Consider the following 22,296-nt stretch of genomic DNA (forward strand, 5'->3'; position numbering starts at 1 on the left):
GCGCTCAGAACGCCTTGGTTGAGCGTTCCAATTTCTCCCATTCATTTGAATAGAAGTGGCCCATCTCTGCTAAATAATCTCTGGTCATTTAAATCATGTTTTGTAAGGCAAAATGTGTTGATGAGTTTCCAAATTACAGGACTGATTAAAAGGGACAAATTAATTTTTACATCGTTTTTTCTTTCTTCACAAAATTAAACATTAAATCAAACATTGATAGTAACACTGAAATTACAAACTTTGCAACTTTGACTTTAACATAATGTAATGGCTGGGCTTCAGTAAAATACTGTTTTTCCACAAAGTTTTGCCAAAAACAGATCTTTGCAGCTTTAGCAGCTCATATGCAACAAATGTAAACATAACTCAAGCACCTGGAATTTTTGTTCCTTAAAATGAATTAGTATAATTAATGGACGAATTCCATAAATACATAAATATTTGCATAATTGTGTTCACTGCGCAAATCCTTGCATGACTGATTTTTAGTCATGTGCAAGAGTGAAGACCAGATCATGAACATCTGAGGGGGAAACTACCTAATTCTAACCTCTGGTTGACTAGTTAATCTGAATTAATCAGCTTTACTAGAGTACCTACATTTTGCCACCGTGCAATAACCGACATTCAATCTTGAATATCTCTGCTCGTGCAGATAAATGTATATTTTATCCAAAAATAATCAATAACATTGTACAAAAGCATAAACAGTAAGTAAACAAGTAGCTAAAAGTTCATATTACAAACAGCTCGTTTCTGTAATAAATACTTGCATAAATACACTGCAGCTTGCCAGGAGCCTTTTGTCATCATCTTTCACAAGGTAATGTAAATAGTCAATCTCTCTTATCTTAGCCATTCAACGTGACATACTGTACTTGTTATAGATCCTGAAACTAACCACACGCAAATTTAAATATAAGAGAAGCTTTAGAAATTGATGTTTGTCCTAAGTAAGATATATTTAAAACTTTTCATCAACAGACTCTTGAGTGGCAGGTGGGTATCTATTTTTTCTGTTTTCTTACGGAGTTTATCTGCTGTGACGGCCAACTATGTATTGGGGAAATGGTAACAAATGACTGCAAGAGATTAGCAACCACAGGATCAGCTGAACAAATTCGAAACGCCATCCGTTGAAGTCCCTCTGTCTCTTCACTCCTAAATACTTGCCAATACAAACCTCAGACATGACATTCAATTGACTTCAATAAGTCTACCGAATCAGTGCATTGCAAGACAAAATGCAACATATGCACACACATGCACTAAATGTCTACTTGAGGGACTATAAGGCCTATTAATACAACAGCAATGTAAAATTGGCACGCGTAATATTGTCAGTTTATCCACACTGAGAGTCTGTGCAAAGACTATATTTATGTTTCTTTGCCTTAATATTAGGCAAACATGATCAAAAGCAGCTGCCATGACCATGCAAGTCAACAGTCAAATTAATGACATTGAGCTTACAGTGACCTCTACAGGCAGTGTGGTGTCAATACAATACAATAAAGATAGTTGAGAGGTCAGATTAAAACTATTTGCACAGGACTACTCAAACGGCCATTCGCATACCTGATAAAACATTAAAGGGACAGTCCACCCCAAAATTAAAATTATCTCATCATTTACTCACCCTCATGCCATCCCATGTGTAGGTCTTTCTTCTGCAGAATAAAAACGAAGATTTTTTAAAAGAATATTTCAGCTCTGTTGGTCCACACAATGAATGGTGACCAAAATGTTTATGAGCTCCAAAAAGCACATAAAGGTTATCCATAAAACTTCAGTGGTTTAATCCAAGTCTTCTGAAGCGATTTAATCGGTTTTGGGTGAGAACAGACCAAAATGTAACACATTTTTCACTATAAATCTTGACATGAGCCGTTTTCTTGGCGATCATGATTTCAAGCTCAATTACACTTCCTGGCGCCATCTAACACGCTGCGCATGAGTCAAGCACTTGGAAGTAATCGGCTTGAAATCATGATCGTGTCCAGAGACTGCAATGGCATGATGTACAGTGAAAAAGGAATTACATTTCGCTCTATTCTCACTCAAAATTGATTAGATCACTTCTGAAGACTTGGATTAAACCACTGAAGTCATATGGATTACTTTTACGCTGCCTTTGTGTTTTTTGGAGCTTCAAAGTTTTGGTCACTATTCACTCACATTGTGTGGAGCTACAGAGCTGAGATATTCTTCTAGAAATATTACTTTTGTGTTCTGCAGAAGAAACAAATGCACGAGGGTGAGTAAAAATGAGAGAATTTTCATTCTGGGTGAACTATACCTGTACTATACCTATACCCCCCCCCCCCCCACAACAATTAGGAATATACACAGCAACTTTAATAATTGACCCCTTAGATTCTAAAGATGACTGTTTATGAGAGATGTTTTTGAGATAGAACTAAAAACAAAAACTAATTGAAAAACGTAACTTTATTTAGCGTTTACAGGAAAATACATTGAGTGAGCACACCCAAACTCAACGGCCTGCACATTATAATGTTATCAGACCTATTAAAGTCATATGGTATTAATGTGAATTGTGCAAACTGAAGATATCTGCTTTTAACATGTATGAATTAAATCAGAAGAACTTTAACAAAAAGACATCCAAGCACTTGATAGTAAATTACACCATCCTTTTTATTTGATCAGGAAAACAATAGACCTATCAATTTAGTTACAATTCCAACAAGTGTATGATTAAATACAGAGAACAGTATAAAAAAAAGGGAGAACAAAAGAAATCACCAAGGACTATGGATCGGTTGAAAAAATTTATCATACAGTATATTAGTTTTTCCGCTCTTTGAAAACAGAATTGTTTGAGAGTTAACATGACTTTAAGTTAAAAGTGTGTAACCCCTCTGGCTTGACATGACATTGACAGTTAATATCATGTCATGTTCATATCGTAACATTTGATGTCAACCAAATATGACGTAAGGACTCTGACCTACAAATCTGGGCATGAAGAGTTCTAGAAGCGGGGATTGTCACCACAAGCCATCATCTACCAAGCAACCCCACCTTTTCCCCCTTCACTTCAAATCGTTCTGCTGGTCTGTAGTGGCTCTCTTCAGGAGACATGCTGTTTGACCAGGCTGCCTCTTCAGGACTGGAGCCAGAAACAGAATCATCAAGACTTTTGGCCCCAACTCTGGGAGAACTTCTGCTCCCCCTCACACCACTTTCGTAATGGAAGCTCTCTCGCAGCACTGTTCCTTTTGTGTGGGATGGAACTACTAAAGGCCTAAACGCTGGAGCTTGTTGATTACGTTTCAGATTTTTATTAGGGATCACTTCTGGCTCTGAATCACTGTCCGAGTCAATGGCAATAGGTTCTGAGGATGATCCAGGGCATGGCTTGAAGGCACAGTTGCTTTGACTACTTTGTTCAGTGTATGAAGTCTGCTTCTCCTCCTTGAATTGGACAGCTCTAGCACCATCATCTGCACAAAAAAACCCAACAGGAGCTTTCGATCTAAATTTTGAGGTCCTTGAGAATCCACTGTTTTCTTCATTATTGATCTCGAACAGCCATTTACCATCAAAGGTCATGTCATGCTTGAGCTGGCACACCATCTTCATGTCAAAGCCTAGTAATATAACAGGTTTGCGGGTGACGAAATCTCGTTCACATGAGTGCCTATGGTTAGCAAAATGGCTCGAGACGTCAGACTTCCATAACCAGAGACTTGCAGCAAGTTTCTCGATCTCCCGTTGGGAAGGGTAGGGATGTCGATTAAAATATGCTGTAAGGAAAGCTTTCCGTGCCTCGTAAGACTCATAGGCGTGACCTTTAGGATCTAAGGCCAACACAATGGGTTCCTCTGGCTTCTCAACAAAAACTGTTGGGTAATACCTGGACTGGTCTACCATTTTCCTCCTCTTGGGGTCAGATGCATCTAAGGCAACTAACTCACGCTTGAGAGACCCAGCTCCTGGTGATCCCAGCGCAGTTGAGATAGACTTACTGCTCTGACCTTTTGGTGTCTGGCAAACGCCTCGGCAGTGGACCAAGTGAAGCGTGATGGTGGAAGCTGTCATGTTGCTAGTGTACACCCCCAGACAGTGGATGCACTTGTACGTTAGCTTTTTCTCCACAGGGTGCAGTGTTTGGAGTACTTGATGACGGTCCCGTAAATGGTGGGCGAGGGCATCCGAGATGGGACCTTTGAGAATAGTGAAGCATAGAGGGCAGAGTGTTTTACCAACTTCTTTCTTCTGGGACAACGAAGATTGGGACATGTTTCGGACCACAGAATCACTTTGGTTCTCTGGCGCCTTTGCAGACTTGGCCACAGCGCTGTTTTGTGGCTGAGCAGTTGAAGATGCTTCTGGTGTCTCCTTCATGTTGTAGGTGGTTACAATAAGCTGAACATTTTTGGGACTTCCTTGTTGAAGTGTGAGATCAAATGTGAGAGGCGAGCCAGTTGGCGCATCCCCTACCTCGTTAGGGTGGGCCAGCCGCTTATGTGCTACAATTTTCTCGACTTCATGAAATGTGGAATGACATTGTGGGCATGATAACCCATGCACTAGCATATGGTTCAACAAAGAGTCGCTGGGTAGGTAACGGTTACAATACAAACACTTGCTAGTAAAGTTGTGGATCTTCATGATATATTTCGCCATGGCTCTCACCTTTTCTGCCTGATGCTCTTTTTCAAAATGAGTACTATATGCATTCTCAGGAAATAGTTCATTGCAGATGGTGCAAATTTTCCACTTCTGTGTTTGTGCGGTGTTCAGAGCATTGGCTGAGGCTTTCTTAGCCTGTAACGATGTCAAAGTGGCAGTAGCAGCCTGCACTGATGAAGAGAGAGGTAGACTCTTCAGTGAGGGGGAGAAAGAAGCTGACTTAGCATTAAGATGTGTAGCACCATGGACTCCGCAGCTGCGCAGGTGTTTTCCTGCATGTGACTGGGAGACAGCACCAGACATGAAAGCTTTATCAGGTAGTGTAATGCGCACTGGTTGACCAGGCATGGAGTTGCCTGCAACACTTTGCTTGAAATGGTTGCCTACGGGTAACCCTACCATTTTGGGCATATTGAAGCAATTCATTTGAGGTGTCTGAGCACGCACACCAGGAGTGATATTAACGCCCCTCTGAATCATATTCACTTGGGGTCTCGTCACTATGACGTTGGTGTGTCCAATCATAGCGGTGACTTGATGACCAATGCGCTCGTGGAACTCGATAACATGCTGCACCAGTGCTTCATAAGAACGAGGCGAAAAGTGGCAGCTCTTGCAGTGGATTCCATGACTGTTGCCAGGTGCCTCGACACTGTTTTCTTGCTTCTCTGAGTTTTTTCCAAGGTAAGGTGTGGTCACATGCTGGAAGTGTTCCCTGTAGATGTGCCTGCGCACCACATTGTACAGTCTATCTCGATAGGTGCACTTCTTGCAGTAGTAGACCGGCAGCTCCTTTCGATCACCTGGTAAGGGCTTGTCTACCCGCATGTTGTCCTTGACCCACACTTGGGCTCCATGAGGACCTGCAGCACCCTGTCGCACCATATTCTGAGGCATGTGGAAGAGCCTGACGTGGGTTTCCAGAGTCCTCTTGTTCCCACTGTATGTGCAATAGGAGCAGTTAAGGAGGATCCGGCTCTCAAAGTCTTCTCTGTGAACATTGCGGAAGTGGTTTTTGTAGGCGGAGAAATACTTGGAGGCAAATGGGCAATCTGAGCAGCAAAACTGCTTCGTCCTGTAGTCCTGCAACACGTGAGAAACAAACCAAAATTAGAGGGGATTGTTTTGGCATGAAAAAAATAATATTTTGCTTTGAAGGTTTCTGTTGCAGCAGCTGTATGTGACATACCTGTGCCTTTGTCCAGGATGGATCCCACAGACAAACATCAAGGTAGGCTTGATTCATATACGAATCACTGGGACCAAACTCTTTGTAGTCCTACAGAAAAAAGACAGTTAAAAGAACTGCCATGTCTTCCGTGAATGTGTCTACAGCATATTGGGCTTTCTTGTTAAATATGACACAATATGAAAAGCACAATAAAAGTCTAGGCTTACATGATCGTCATTAACAAATAAGGCTGTCCGAGGTAATAAAAATGAGAACTCTTTAAAAAAGTCCAGTTTAAAATACATGTTCCAAGTTCGTAGAAATGTAATCTTTGAATCCATTTTGGTTTCACAAATATTTTAAAAACATTTCAGCATTTTCACCAAAAAGGTTTTTAATGATTTTAAAATGGCATGTGGCATAACCATCAAGTAAAAGGTATTAAAATACTTTCCTTGCACACTGAATACACGAGTGTACACAACTAAATAATTCATTTAAAAAAATGGAAAACATTTTTCAAGGTGATTTTTTTTTTTCAGAGTCAAGAATATCAAGATTTTTTTAAGGTTACACCAAATGACCTGAACAAAATGTGCTTTTTCATGTAAATATATAAATATTTAATATGAAATAAAGCATTTATTTTTAATACTCTACAAACAGTCTTCAGTGTCTAAAGGGTTCCTCTCGCTGAATTATGTTTTTGTCATGACAACATAATGACAACATAATTGCAACCTACATGTTAGTTACACCACATGATGAGATATATATATATATATATATATATATATATATATAAAAATAGCTAAAATTGTTTCACTGCTTTTGTTTTTAAGAAATAATAATAAAAAAAATCTGTACTACTCATACCAACACCACATGACATTTTTTACTTTAAGCCCTAGAAAAAATATCAAAATGACTTAACTCAGTAACTGAAAACATGTACATACAAGAGGTGAATTTAAGTCATTGTTTTGTGTGAATTGCATTTGTAATGTTTATATATATATATATATATATATATATATATATATATATATATATATATATATATATATATATATATATATATATATATATAATAGATTCAGACAAAAAAAAATTAAAAAAAATAAAAATAAAATTGTCACGTCACTGGCGTCTAGAACACTTTTTGAATAATCACCTCAACATGCTCTTTGCAGTAGTCAAGGCCAATATCACTCAGTAGTCTCTTGACTTTCTTCCTGGCCTTCCTCAACCGAGTGAGGTTATTCACTGGAAGCTGAAACATCTCTTCTACACATTAAAAAGAAAAGGATGATGTTAGTTAAGCTTGTTGTTCTTAAGTGTCACCTGTGTTTTTGTTAAAGCAGAATTGTGTAATTTCTGCACCACTAGCTGGAGTTGCAAATATAATCCGTTTTAAATAGATTTTTTTTTAAAATTCTGCTTTACAAACAGACAGTCCTGCCCCAACTCATGCCAATGGTTGAGCCAATGTTGCTGGCTGCTTTGATAGTGCCACAGAGTGTTACACTTTAGGTGAAATCAGCCATCAAATGGTTTATTTATAGTTGTCTCTGCATAACTCTGTGGACCCGGCAGGTCCAAAAGGGGGCGCTATGTTGCAAAAAAATTTTACACTTAAAATGTTCAAGTCTTGGAATGTGTAAGTCAGGCATATGGGGTATGGATTAAAAGCGTAGAATCTGAACTTTTCATAGATAACCATTACTTCTGCATTTATGTTACATAAAATAACAAAATAAGGCCTGAAAACATTCACGTCACAAATCAGCGCCATCTAGAGGTCATGTGGAAGAAATGTTAATATGAATATAAAATAGGGATGTGTGAGACTAGTTGACTGAACAGTTGATGCTGCTAGTCGACACTGGAATTACTAGTCGGTTAATATTTCCCCCATTAAACTGATCATAATTTTTACACATTTAAGTTTGGCTTTATATTTTTCAGAGGCTGCGCTTAAATACTAATGTTACATATTTTAAATAGAATTAACAATACAAATATTATTTTAAAAAGAGAATATCTGGAGCAGATACGTTTCATTTTACCTCAGGCCGCGCTTGCTTCTTCCCTCTCTCACTCGCGGCGCACGCAGGAAAATCTAGCTAGATAAGCAAACTCACTTCGGTGGTGGTGCGGGAATCGGATTTCCAAACTTTTGAAAGTCTCTATGAATGTTTTCACATTTGAATCTTCTTTACATCTGTGCTTGTACGTTATTTTTCCGCTGTGCAGGCTTTTTCAAGTGCAGGATAGCAGCCTCAGGTAAGTCAAGTCCCGTCTTTCACCGGACCATGTTGACGTGTTAATTTTGCTCATCAATAAATGTATGCTTTTGAGTAAGTAACCTAGAAAATGACGGTTTATTTTCAATGAGGTGCCGACTGCTTAACGGGTTAAACACTCTTTTCTGTGTGCACGTCATGTTTAGAATAGTGCCCGACTAATATATCGGTCGGCCAATATTAGACTTTCACCGGTATATCGTATCGGCGTATATGTTTACTAATATGCGCAGATATGAAAACTTTTTTCAGAACATGTAATGCAGAAAACAATGCTTTAGAATTGGTGTCATATCGTAGTTTGTCCAGCAGAGCGCACTCAGACTGTTTACAGAGCTGATCTGACGGTGGCTCTGCAGACAGGGCGGAGTTAAGCGGTGCTGAGTTAAATGGTGTCTTCTCGCTAAGTTGCTAACTAATTTGTGAAATACATACTGGAAAGTTAATAAAAAATGACCCCATCATTTTCCCTTTTCAATATAACTAATATAACATTAACCCTGCCCCTGACAACCATATCACTCATGTTTATCACATCCGTTTGCTGTGTTAGCCAGCTATAGTTTGTCAGTAATGTAGCAGATTGAAAGGTAAACATCAGAGCATCTTTCTGCAGCTCAGCAGACAAAAGTGAGGTGGTGGATTGTGTCTGTTGAGTGTTGATTTCACGCTATGTTGTTACCTAGTTGGTGAGACGCAATGCTGGAAAGTAAAATAAACAAAGTCTTTTACTTTCAGTGACAACAAGCTTATAGCTAACTTGCTAATCACGTAGCTACTTTCATACCTTTCAACTGAGTGGAAACTGTCACTAAACTGTTTTGTTCAGGATTCACAGTTTGATACCCCCTTCAACTGAACAATTCTAGTCGTTGCATTTATAAAATGTTATATTTAAAAGTTTGGCTTTCCACCATTGAAAGTTTCCCCTGAACTTGTATAGCAGAATACGGTGCAACACCGCTTGATTCGGAAGGTGTAAATGCTTCTTGTTTTACAACCTGCCACTAATTGACTGGCAGTATTAAAATAGTCAGCATTTGACTGATACTAATCAGTACTACTGATGTTTATTTAGCTATTTATTGTATTTGAATTTATTTATTTAAATGGTCAGCATTTGACTGATACTAAACAGTACTGAGGTTTATTTAGCTATTTATTTTATTTATTCTTTATTGTAATGGTCAGCAATTGACTGATACTAAACATACAGTACTGATGTTTTTTAAGCTATTTATTGTATTTTTATTTATTCTTTATTTTCTCAGTGTTCATTTCTAGAATTTGATGACAATGTATAATAATAATAATGTCAAATATTCTTTGATAAAAATATTTAAGAAAGCAACCTTCTGTGTATCTTTGCATAGTCATATCGGTGCAAAATCGGTGAACAATCCACATAGAAAAGGGTTGTTTTCATTCCAGCTCAAAAATTAACTATATCGGCCACCATATCGGTAATCAGTTAATTTTCCCCCTCTAAAATCGGTATTGGTCTCAAATTCCATATCGGTCGGGCTCTAGTTTAAAATACATTAGGTTTATTTTAGGCTACATCACAAGCCTATTTTTTCTATCCTATGGCTACTTTTATTTTATTTACATCTGTTATTGGGTAACTGTAATTGGCTAACGTTCTTTATCGAACAGCTGTCATATTAGATCAATGGCTAAGGCACGACTGCACGTCATGAAATACGCACGGCTTTTCAGCGCATTTTCTCTCTCATAGATTTTGCTTAGTCTACCTGTTAATTATTTTAAACAATGTCCTGACTGTTTTAATATGTTAAGTAACTTATGTGGTGAATTCCATTTAGGTTGCTCTATTGGTCCTGCACTATTCATTCAATCATTTTCAATAAATATGCCTGTTAAATACAGTGCATCCGGAAAGTATTCACAGCGCTTCACTTTTTCCATATTTTGTTGTTACAGCCTTATTCCAAAATGGATTAAATTAATTATTTTCCTCAAAATTGTACAAACAATACCTCATAATGACAACGTGAAAGAAGTTTGTTTGAAATCTTTGCAAATTTATTAAAAATAAAAAACGAAAAAATAAATAAATAAATAAATAAAATAAAAACAATAATCACATGTACGTATTCACAGCCTTTGCCATGACACTCAAAATTGAGCTCAGGTGCATCTTGTTTCCACTGATCATCCTTGAGATGTTTCTACAACTTGATTGGAGTCCACCTGTGGTAAATTCAGTTGATTGGACACAATTTGGAAAGGCACACACCTGTCTATATAAGGTCCCACAGTTAACAGTGCATGTCAGAGCACAAACCAAGCCATGAAGTCCAAGGAATTGTCTCTAGACCTCCAAGACAGGATTGTATCAAGACACAGATATGGGGAAGGGTACAGAAAAATTTCTGCAGCATTGAAGGTCCAAATGAGCACAGTGGCCTCCATCATCCGTAAATGGAAGAAGTTTGGAACCACCAGGACTCTTCCTAGAGCTGGCCGCCTGGCCAAACTGAGCGATCGGGGGAGAAGGGCCTTAGTCAGGGAGGTGACCAAGAACCCGATGGTCACCCTGACAGAGCTCCAGTATTTCTCTGTGGAGAGAGGAAAACCTTCCCGAAGAACAACCATCTCTGCAGCACTCCACCAATCAGGCCTGTATGGTAGAGTGGCCAGACGGAAGCCACTCCTCAGTAAAAGGCACATGACAGCCCGCCTGGAGTTTGCCAAAAGGCACCTGAAGGACTCTCAGACCATGAGAAACAAAGATTGAACTCTTTGGCCTGAATGGCAAGCGTCATGTCTGGAGGAAACCAGGCACCGCTCATCACCTGGCCAATACCATCCCTACAGTGAAGCATGGTGGTGGCAGCATCATGCTGTGGGGATGTTTTTCAGCGGCAGGAACTGGGAGACTAGTCAGGATCGAGGGAAAGATGAATGCAGCAATGTACAGAAACATCCTTGATGAAAACCTGCTCCAGAGTGCTCTGGACCTCAGACTGGGGCGAAGGTTCATCTTCCAACAGGACAACGACCCTAAGCACACAGCCAAGATAACAAATGAGTGGCTCTGAGACAACTCTGTGAATGTCCTCAAGTGGCCCAGCCAGAGCCCAGACTTGAACCCGACTGAAAATCTCTGGAGAGATCTGAAAATGGCTGTGCACCGACGCTCCCCATCCAACCTGATGGAGCTCGAGAGGGTCCTGCAAAGAAGAATGGGAGAAACTGCCCAAAAATAGGTTTGCCAAGATTGTAGCATCATACTCAAAAAGACGTGAGGCTGTAATTGGTGCCAAGGGTGCTTCAACAAAGAACTGAGCAAAGGCTGTGAATACTTATGTACATGTGAGGATTTCTAATGACACCTAGATTGAGCTTCTAGTCCACTAATATTCCGAGATATTCGATGAAACAATGGGGGTGATGTGTGAAATGACATTTAGCCTGAATGTCTATGGACGAGCACATATGTGAATACATAAAATATTATTTATGAATTATTGGAGTCTTTTTTTATTTTATTTGTGGGGGGGGGGGGCTTTTAAATTTGAGTGTGAAAAATTAAGAATAAACTTTACGAGGTTAAGCTGAGATACGAGAAAGAATTAACATCAGAAAAACAAAATATACACAGCTTCAACTAGGAAATGTGCAAATGCAGACCGCTTAATACATTTGCAACAAGACTTCACCAAAATGTATGATTAAGCTAATAACCAATTGGCAGATTGTACCTGCTGAAAACTGAAGTGTAGAATTTCTGTGCCACTATAGAATTATATTAACTTCGCAATGTGTGGGGCTGCTTTCAAACAGAACAATATTTTTATAGTGCCAGAGACACAGTGTTGACAGTTTTTGAAGAAATCAACCTATATGAATGGCTTGCTTAAGTTATTTCTGCATATTAAGCTACAAAGTTACACACTTAAGCTTTGAACATAGTTTAAAGGAAAATACTTTCATTTTAAATGTGTGTCAAGGGCTCAGAAAAGGTTAAAAATGATTCACCTTATTCAGCTCTGCCCCTTTTCTGCGCTCCGCTCTTCCGAATTTTGTCATCTAACCTCCTGTTTGTGTTGAAGCTACTGAGAAGAGTCGATCAAAATGGATTACGTGTGGGAGCACAGAAAGTATTTTTCCCCAATAGTTGATGGTGTGAGTCTACACCACCCCTTTACTATGTGAAAATGCTTGTGAGGTGTTTTTTCTGTCTCTCTAAATGTTCTTTTTTCCCCAACACTCATGGAGGTAAGTTGGACCTGGCAGATCACATTCAGACAGCTATAACAAACTGTACTTTTTCATGATACCAGCGTTAAACTGTTATATGTGTAATTGTCCTTAATTTTTAGGTTTCAACTTAATTTGTGTTAGATTGTGTGGTTATGAAATTTCCAACAGTGACAGCTCGTATTATTACACATGTACTTTTTAAAATTAATTTGCCAACCTAAATTTTTTTTTAGAGGCCTTAATGTGATTAAAACTGTTGTAAACGGAATATAAAATAAAACATACACGTTCACATTTGTATGTGTGCGTATATAAATACAGTTGCACCCCTTCCCCCGTCCCAGTTTAACGCTCAAAAGAAAAAATCTACTCACCTTAACTATAACACGATGGGTAAATGACATGAGAAGATGGTCAGAGGTGTCTTACAGGGATATTTTGAATGACTTTGTGTTGTCTCTTGGAGTTTCTTGAGCATAGAAGCAGGGCCATAATAGGTCATCTGGGCCCCCTGACTGTATATTGCTCTGGGCACCTTTCCTATTAAAAAATACAGTTTAGGGGGAGTCACGTGACGCCATGCGAGGATCGGACGTGTGAACATTGAGCTCAGCGTACTTTGCTAGTTTTAATACTTTTTATGACAAACTCGTGAGATTCGATACACGTTCCATAACTGTTCTAGGAGGACAAAATGTCAAAGAATTCAAAATCCTTGGGCTCTGGAGACATTAAAGACACTTATGTGCTCAAGCTGATGCCCTCAAGCAGTCTGCGGACCTGGGAGTCGATTTGGTTGGGGAGGTGAGGGAGATGCTGAACATGTTGGCAATGCTGACGAAGGTCGTTGCTGACTTGCAGGATCTTGCTGCAATGCGTCGATTGATCACCGCCATTGAGGCGAAGTTCATTGATGTGGTTACAAGAGTGTGGGATGTCGAGAAACGGATCGATTACCTGGAGTCATTGGAGAGGGAATTATCTGCTAATCTGCTAGCAACCAAGGTGGATTTGGAGCGTGTCTGGGAGAAGTTGGAGGACATGGAAAACCGTAGCCGGCAGAATAACGTGTTTATCATAGGAGTAGATGGACAGGATATGGTGAAATTCCTGGATGGGCTCTTTCCAAATCTGATCGACATAGCAGGCCATAAGCTGGGTTCCTGCTCAGTGATCCGCGGAGAGAGACAGGCACCGATCAATTCTGGCCAAATTTCAGAGATCATCCGATAAAGATCTAGTGTTATGCAAGGCAAGGAGTAAAGGAAAGCTTTCTTGGAAGAAACAGCATTATCTTTTTCCCAGACTTTGCGAACTTGACAAAAGTGAAACGTGATCGATTCAAGGAATGCAAGAAACGTTTACATCAACGGAATGTCGCTTTTGCAATGATATTCACAGCCAAATTGAGAATAGCTGTTAAGAATGGCCGTAAAACATTCACATGCCCACAGTCCTTCATAAAGTCAATGGAGTAAGTCATCTTGTTGTACTCACGTTGTAGCCGAGTGGACCAGCTCAATGAACATTCACTTGACTCTGAGGAATCTGCATGCTTTTTTTGTGCTGGTTCCGCCTAGCGGCTAGAGTTTATTTTGTAGAGTAACACACATTCAGGACAGTTTTATGGATGAATCTACATGCTCTTTGTGTTTATTCCACCTACTGGCTGGAGTTTGTTTTTATAGATTATCTTTTGCTGTGTAATTTTGTCTCACAAAATTTGTACAGAAACAGGACTAGAGCAATCCGACTGTCGTGGGGGTTCTCGTAGGTGTGCATGGACTGTTTGAGTTTGGAGGGATGGACGCCAGTTGGCACTGTCGTGCGCTGGGTTAATGCGCACGTTTTTCTTTTTTTTGTTCTAGAGGATGTTCGGGGTTTGATTGTAGCACTAATGTTGGAATGTGGTCTTTATAATCTTGTTTTTGACACATAATCTATTTTTTCTTATGTCAAAATGTTAATATGAGTGGATTGTCTCTCTCCATGTGGAATGTGAATGAGTTGGGGCACCCCATAAAAAGAAGGTTATTTCTCTTCTTAAGTGTAAAAAAAAATATGATATAATGTTTCTTCAAGAAACGCATCTTTCTCCGCAGGAAGCTGAAAAATTTGGGAAGATATAGGGAGGCATGATTTCTTTAGTGCTGGCTCAAGTAAGAGCAGGGGAGTCATTACACTGATAAGTAAATATCTACAATTCAAATGTCTCAAACAGATTAAAGATAAATTAGGAAGAGTCATTATTGATTTAGCTGAAATTCAGGGGCAAAGTCTTATTTTGGCTAATATTTATGCACCTAACATTGATGATCAGGGCTTTTTTATAGATCTTGAAGGGATGTTGCAAGCCGCTGCCACCCCTCATGATATAATATTGGGAGGCGACAAGCCCCCTAGAGCAACATTGATGCTTGTGTAAAAATCTTGGTCTTACAGATATCTGGAGACTTTTGAACCCATCTGGGAGGGACTATACATTTTTTTCATCAATCCATAAGATTTACTCTAGAATAGATTTTTATTTATTTTTTTGTTATCCAAGTCCCTCATTTCATCCATTGCTGATTGCTCAATTGGAAACATTTTAGTCTCAGATCACGCCCTGGTGTGTTTAGAGGTGTTGCCACATACGGAGAAAAATAAATCATATAGTTGCCACTTTAATGTATCCCTTTGCAAAATCCTGAATTCCAACATTGCTAAAGGCTGAAATCAATGTCTATATGGAGACCAACTGGTCCTCAGTATCCTCTGTGGGTGTGACTTGGGAGGCACTTATGGCGGTTCTTAGGGGCCGGATCATACAGTATGCCTCATTCATCAAAAAAATCCAAAAGCACAAAAACTTGTGGAATTGGAAGGGAATATTAAAAGTGCCAAGGCAGAGCTGAAGCGCCAAATGTAGTCTAATGGCCTCAGGGAATTGACCCGATTGAAATACAGATATAATACTATTTTGTTGCGGAAGGTGGAATTTTGGCTATTCAGGGCAAGACGGTCGTACTGTGAGTCGGGGGACAAGGCAGGAAAACCTCTGGCTAGATATATAAAGCAGAGAGAGTCTTTTTCTTCAATTCCCTCAGTAAAATCTGCTGGTTGTGAAATATTTACCTAAGCCATTGATATTAATAATGCTTTTAAAGAATTCTATCTTGATCTCTATAGTTTCATGTCTTCATCTACAGATGAGGATATTAGAAATTTTGTGGAACCATTAGAACTTCCTAAACTGACGACTGAGCAAAAAAATTCTCTTGATTCTGAGATAACCTTGGAGGAGCTTGGCGAGGTAATTAAAGCCTTGCCTACAGGCAAGGCTCCGGTGCCAAAAGGCTTTGCTGCTGAATTTTATAGATCTTATGATACAGAACTGGCTCCAATTTTGTTAGAAGTTTACATGGAATCATTAAAGAATGGTAAGCTTCCACCAACCATGACACAAGCCCGGATCAGTCTGATTCTTAAAAAGGACAAAGATCCAAGTGAGTGTAAGAGTTACCATCCAATTTCCCTGATTCAGCTAAACGTTAAAATATTGTCAAAAATTTTGGCTAACTGATTAAGTTATGACATATAGATCAGGTGGGGTTTACTCGGGGACGTAACTCTTCTGATAACTTTAGGTGTTCCATTAATGTCATGTGAGCAGTGGCAAATGATCAGACTCCAGTCGCTACCATCTCACTTGATTTCGAAAAGGTGTTTGATATGGTAGAATGGGATTAATTTAAGATTTTGGAAATGTACGGGTTCGGGAATACTTTTATTGGGTGGATTATGTTACTTTATAGACACCCGGCAGCGGCGGTTCAAACGAATGGATTAATTTCAGATTATTTTATTCTGGAAGGGGCACCCCCTTATTGTTCTATCTTGCCCTGGAACCATTAGCAGCCGCGATAAGGATGATGATTTTCCCATGTGATGGCGGGAGGTGTGGCGCATAAGCTTCTGCTTTATGCAGATGATATTTTATTATTCGTCTCTGATCCTACTAGATCTATGCCTTGCCTCCATAGAATTATTAATTCCTTTTCTAAATTCTCAGGATACAGAGCAGGGCTCCAGACTGTGACTAAAATGGTTGCAAATGCGACCAAAAAAAATTTATTGCGAGAATAATTTAACATCTAGTCGCCATTGGCAACAGTCGGGTTGTGTGCGTTCATATGCGGTTTCGTCAGATATCATCTTGTGAGTTACTGAATACATCTTTAGAGCGCACACAACCAGTGTGTCTCGCACAGCTTTTTACCCGTTCTGTCGTGATGAAAGCTCGCTGCACCAACTTACAAATTACTCTTTTGAACCGGGTCTTTTTGAATCACCCGAAAAGAGCTGAGGGTTTGAACTCAGGAGCTCAGGTTAGCAGTTTGAATCAGATTCACTTTCTCAGCGAATCAGCCGTCAGTGTCCTCACATCTGGGAGTGCAGACATTTCAAAATAAGAGTCCCAAGTGTATTTCGGGCTTCTTTATAATTAAAAGTCCCGTATTGTGTACCACTTTTTTCTTCTTCTGTTAATTATTGATTGGGATTGGAGTAGCACAATAAACTGCATCTGGAATTTCTTTCAATTTGCACTCTTGTAGTCTCTGTGTCTGGGCCATCCTGTATTCGTAAAGAAAGACTAAGGAAATATTAAAAAAAACATTGAATTATAGATATTTATATTATATAATAACAAAATTATAATATATATATGAGATCAAGCTTTTGACACTTGAGGACAACTGAAGGACTTGTACACAACTATTACACAAGGTGCAAACATTCACTGATGCTCAAGAAGGCAACAAACTACTATATGCATATACTATATGTAATTATCTGTATTGTAGATTCTGAAGGGCAGTACTAAATAAAAAAATCTTTTATCTCTTATATTTGTATAAATTATGAAAGGGGTGTGAACATTTGAGACAAAAGGGAATGCTAAGTTATCTTCTCAACAATATATTCTGTTTATTAAACCTCCGATTAATGGGTTATCAGCTGTATTCCTTTTCTATGGCTTTCTATCTTGTTTCTGAACAGCAATCTAAATCAAGCAATTCTGTGATTTGGCGACTAAAAACAGCCATTTGGCTCCTTAATGTTTCAGTTTAGGAGCCAATGGCTCCTGCATAATTTTTTCCCGTCTGGAGCCCTGTAGAGTGAATTGGGCTAAATCCGAAGCTTTGGCTCTGACAGCGTATTGCTCTGTAACGACTTTTCAACCGGGTGCCTTCCAGTGGCCCAAACAGAGCATTAAGTATTTGGACATTTTATTTCCAGCAAATTTGAGTGATTTAGAGTTAATTTTGACCCTTTAATAAAAAGGTTTGAGTGATGTGGACAGGTTATCTATGACTGGGAAGGTTAATGTAATAAAAATAAATTGTATTCCAAAATTCAACTACCTACTACAGTCTCTCCCCATTGAAGTTCCCCTCTTTTTTTTTTAAAACAATTTGATAGTATAGCTAAATTCTTTATTTGGAATGGTAAACGCCCTCGGTTGCATTCCAGTAAGTTACATAGGCCAATTCGAAAAGGAGGATTAGGTCTCCCCAAGATTTTATTTTACTATTATGCTTTTGGTCTCAGACATTTGGCACATTGGTCACTTCCACCTGAGAGAGCCCCTCCCTGGCTCTTTATTGAACAGGAGGTCCTTGCCCCTATCTTGCCATTGCAAAGTCTTTCTACCAAGCTGCCCGGAGAAGTAAAAACACATCCCGTTATCTCGCACATGCATTTAGTGTGGACAAAAGTTTCCCACAAGTTAAATTCGGACATTTACCTGAACGTACAAGTATTTGGTTGAACTCTAAATTGTGCATCAACAAGTCCCCTTTCTGCTGGACAGAATGGATTGAGAAGGGTGTTGCTACGCTGGGTGACCTGTATGAAAATGGAGCGTTGAAATCCTTTGAAAATATAATACAGCCTTTTGGGATTCCCAGATCTTAATTCTTCAGGTACTTCCAGCTGCGCCATCTCATCCGTACCACATTTGGATGTAGTACACAGCCCCCTAAAGCGGCAGACACTCTTGAGACGGTGCTCGCTGCTTTTAGAAAAGGTCATGAAGCTTCAGCGTACTATTCCTGGCTAATTCAGAGTCTAGGGGATGGGGTTTTAACATATCTTAAGTTATGGGAGAGTACTGAAAGATGGAGAATGGGGTAGGATTTTTAAAAATTTTAAGTCTAGGGATGCAAGGGTGCGCCTCGTTCAATTTAAGATACTGCATCGTTTTTATTGGACTCCCTCTAGATTGTATAGGCTTGGCCTTAAAGACACACCTACTTGCTGGTAATGCCAGTTGGAGGAAGGGGACATAGCCCAAGTTTTTTGACTCTGTACTAAGATTCAAGAGTTTTGGTTGAGTGTTCAGAATTTTATCTATGAGGTCTTGAGCACTCAGATTTTATTTTGCCCCAGACTTTGTATTTTCATTAACATAATTAACAAATATATAACAAACTGGGTCCTTACCAGCGTGATGATCGGCAGGCAGGTAATTCTAAGGGGATGGAAGTCAGCTGGTGCGCCCTCATTTCATGAGTGGTGCACCAAGTTGGGCAAAGTGGCGGCTTTTGAAGAGATGTCACATAGACGGCTGGGCAGTTTGGGTGCTTATGATAAGAAGTAGGGCACTTATTTGGCTTTCCTAGAAGGTTGCCATGGAGGAGCAGTGGAGAGGGACAATTTTGAATAAATACATGTAAATTAATATGTGGAACCTTTTCATTTTTGTTGGTTAATTTTATGTCATTAAGTATTTTCTTTGGACTGTCTGTTTATATGTGTGTCTGTTATAATTCAATGTTTGATCACTGGGATGTATGTTGGGTGACGGGTGGGAGGGGGGCATATAATTATCAAAGTTGATTCTGTGTTTTCTTGTGCCGTTTGTTTAAATCTGACTATGGATTCAATAAAAATTGTTAATGACAAAAAAAAAAAAAAAAAAAAAAAAAAAAAAAACAGTTTAGAATGTGTTGTGGGGCCCCTTGGATATTTGGGCCCCTAGAATTGTTACCACCTTTCACCCCACTAGCTACGGCCCTGCACAGAGGCATATCAGGACATCCACAGTGTGAAGGTAGGATCTTGTGTATTTATGAAGTACTCATGTTTTAAAATCTCCCAGCTCCGTTTTTAGTTATGACATCCCATGAACACTTTAAAATACTCATGATAGTTTATGACAACTCTATAACCTGTAAATCCACTTCACTAGCTAATTACACTCTGACATCAACACCACAGATATCTACAGTGAACCGCTGGAACGGAAGTTCCGAGACAAATTTTTCAAGATGGCTGCGCTCTAGTTTCTCTGGCGCATAAGGTAAATAAGAAATTAATTATGTAACAGTATATGCATTGTACAATTGTTATGATATAAGTGCTGACAATTCTCGATTCAGTTAAAGTAGCAGAGAAAGAAAGCATCCGATTTGGCAAGAAGTAAACAAACTACGTCAATATAAATGTGACTTCTGAAACAATGCATCAACCAGCGCAGAGAATGGGACAGCTCGAATGAATGCAACTCATGTGCAGCCCCACTAGACAATACAGGCCAAAGCAGGCCTTAAATACTATTGATGGGCTTAGCAAAATAATGCCGGGTTACTGTCGCATAACTAACATCATGCGGCAACTTTACAATTACAAAAAAGTAAATTGCGTATAAATCCCCACCCCCTAATTTATTTCGGAAGCTAACCTATAACAAAGAGGCCAACAAAATCGAGACCCTCCGCGCAAAGATAGTCGGTTAGCGCGCTAGCTTAGCCGCGGGATGTTTGATGTTCACTCAGAACTACACAAAAGCACAGAGCGTGGATGGAGGAAAACAGACGTTTATAAGGACACGGTACCTGCTTTTCTTCACGGTCTCGCATGGAAATCTTTCCAAGCGCTTTGCTTACAGGGCAACTGATCGTCTGGGTGAGAGGACAGAGGCAGATTGTGGTTTATTCGGCCCGGACAGATGCTGCAGTTGTCCTTCGCGCTACTGCTGCTGCCGCCGGGGGATCTCGGAAACTCATCCTGAGAATCCGCACCATGTGTCATCAACTGAATTCATACAGACCACAGTGATGTTTCCATGCACCTCATGGACCTGTTCATGAAACGAGCCGTTTAGATAGCCGGTTCTGTGACAGCAATTCTAACACGGGACAGAGGAAACTGTTTTTTCTCTTCGAGACTGTTCCACACACCAGCCCAGCCTGTTCAAAATGGCGAACGATTCCATGCGGAAGTGACGTATATATATATATATATATATATATATATATATATATATATATATATATATATATATATATATATATATATATATATATGTGTGTGTGTGTGTGTGTGTGTGTGTGTGTGTGTGTGTGTGTGTGAAATTAAAAAGGGACCACACTGATGTCTGGGAGGCTGACACAAGACAAATCAAGTGAGTGTATAAGTCATTGATTCACAAAGTAATAGCACAAAGGAGGGGTTCGTTCTTAAAATGACTTCTGCACAATATTGTCCTCTATGAAATCCATGTGACTTGATCTTTGAAAATGTTTCACAAAACCCTTAGTTTCAGAGTTATCATCCTCAGATTTGTAATATAACACGGTAAGACATTTGGCTTTAGCTCTGGTGTTTCCAGGCATTTCCAGGACCGTAATGTAGTTTGTCATTTAATTTCGAGCTTTTTAACTTTTTGTCTTGATGACTTTTGGACAACAAACTCTTAAATGGATAGTTCACCCGAAAATAAAAAATCTCTCATCATTTGCCCAGCTTCATGCCATTCCAGATGTGTACATCTTTCTTTCTTCTGCAGAACACAAACAAAGATTTTTAGAAGAATATCTCTGCTCTGTTGGTCCTTTCAATGCAAGTGAATGGTGGCCAGAACTTTGAAGGTCCAAAAAGCAGATAAAAGCAGCATAAAAGTAATCCATATGACTCCAGTGGTTAAATCCACGTCTTCAGAAGAGATGTGATAGGTGTGGGTCCAAAGATAGCGTTGAGAGTGCATCTTCTCATGGTTGTAAAACACAACAGTAGCAAAACAGCACCCTCAGCTGACAAGCGGTATGATAGGTATGGGTGAGAAATGATATGAGCGATATGATAGGTGTGGTTGAGAAACAGATAAATATTTAAGTCCTTTTTTACTATAAATCTCCACTTGTGAAAGTGAAAGACAAAGTGGAGATTTATAGTAGAAAAGGCCGTAAATATTGATCTATTTCTCAACCACACCTATCATATCACTCATATCGTTTCTCACCCATACCTATCATACCGCTTGTCAGCTGAGGGTGCTGTTTTGCTACTGTTGTGTTTTACAACCATGAGAAGATGCACTGTCAACGCTATCTTTGGAGGGCGGTGTTTTGGAAAGAGAGGGCGTGTCTAATTGAACGACTCAGTCTCGTGGAAGTTCCAGAACAAAAATTGCTCACAGCACCTTTAAAAGTTTAATGACATGAGGAATCAAAATTTCCTTGAACTTTTGACATATAGCCTAAGAGGTCATTGTACTAATAAAAACATACTGTAAGTTTCAGAACTCAAAACTTTCTTCTCACTGCAAAAAGAGCATCTGTTGAAACCAAGCTGCCAAAACGACTCGTTCTCTACTTCCTCCACACTGTGATGTCACAGTCTGCCTACACAACAACACATCAATGCCTAATTTTTATCTTTAATCACTTCCAAAGAAGAGAGCAGGTCAGTCAAGAGCAGATAGCCAATCATAACAGTGGGCGTTGACTGTCAAGTCTTAAAGGAGAAGGAGTCTGTGTTTCTGACACAGGCTCAGAATGAGGTGGGAAAATTATCATGTTTTACAAATATATGACTGTGTTTTGTGCAAAAAAACTTTACTAATATTATAAGTGAACATTAAGAAACATTTTAAAATAT

General features: G+C 39.3%; 1 protein-coding gene across 2 annotated transcripts; it reads right to left on the minus strand.

The window, feature by feature from the left end:
* Positions 1-2,642: 2,642 nt before the first annotated feature.
* On the minus strand, positions 2,643-20,622 carry LOC127426014 (activity-dependent neuroprotector homeobox protein-like). Of its 2 annotated transcripts, XM_051672437.1 has the most exons (5): positions 20,253-20,622; positions 12,744-19,033; positions 7,008-7,120; positions 5,852-5,941; positions 2,643-5,745 (listed from the first exon to the last, which is right to left on the minus strand). In XM_051672437.1, the coding sequence occupies exons 3-5, from the start codon at positions 7,113-7,115 to the stop codon at positions 3,028-3,030; spliced, it is 2,916 nt and encodes a 971-aa protein (XP_051528397.1). In that variant the 5' UTR covers positions 7,116-7,120; positions 12,744-19,033; positions 20,253-20,622; the 3' UTR covers positions 2,643-3,027. The 2 variants fall into 2 exon arrangements, with proteins under 2 accessions (XP_051528397.1, XP_051528396.1); XM_051672436.1 differs by lacking the exon at positions 12,744-19,033.
* Between the last annotated feature and the right edge of the window lie 1,674 nt (positions 20,623-22,296).

The sequence above is a fragment of the Myxocyprinus asiaticus genome, chromosome 35, assembly GCF_019703515.2.
Source record: "Myxocyprinus asiaticus isolate MX2 ecotype Aquarium Trade chromosome 35, UBuf_Myxa_2, whole genome shotgun sequence".
Taxonomy (NCBI): Eukaryota; Metazoa; Chordata; class Actinopteri; order Cypriniformes; family Catostomidae; genus Myxocyprinus; species Myxocyprinus asiaticus.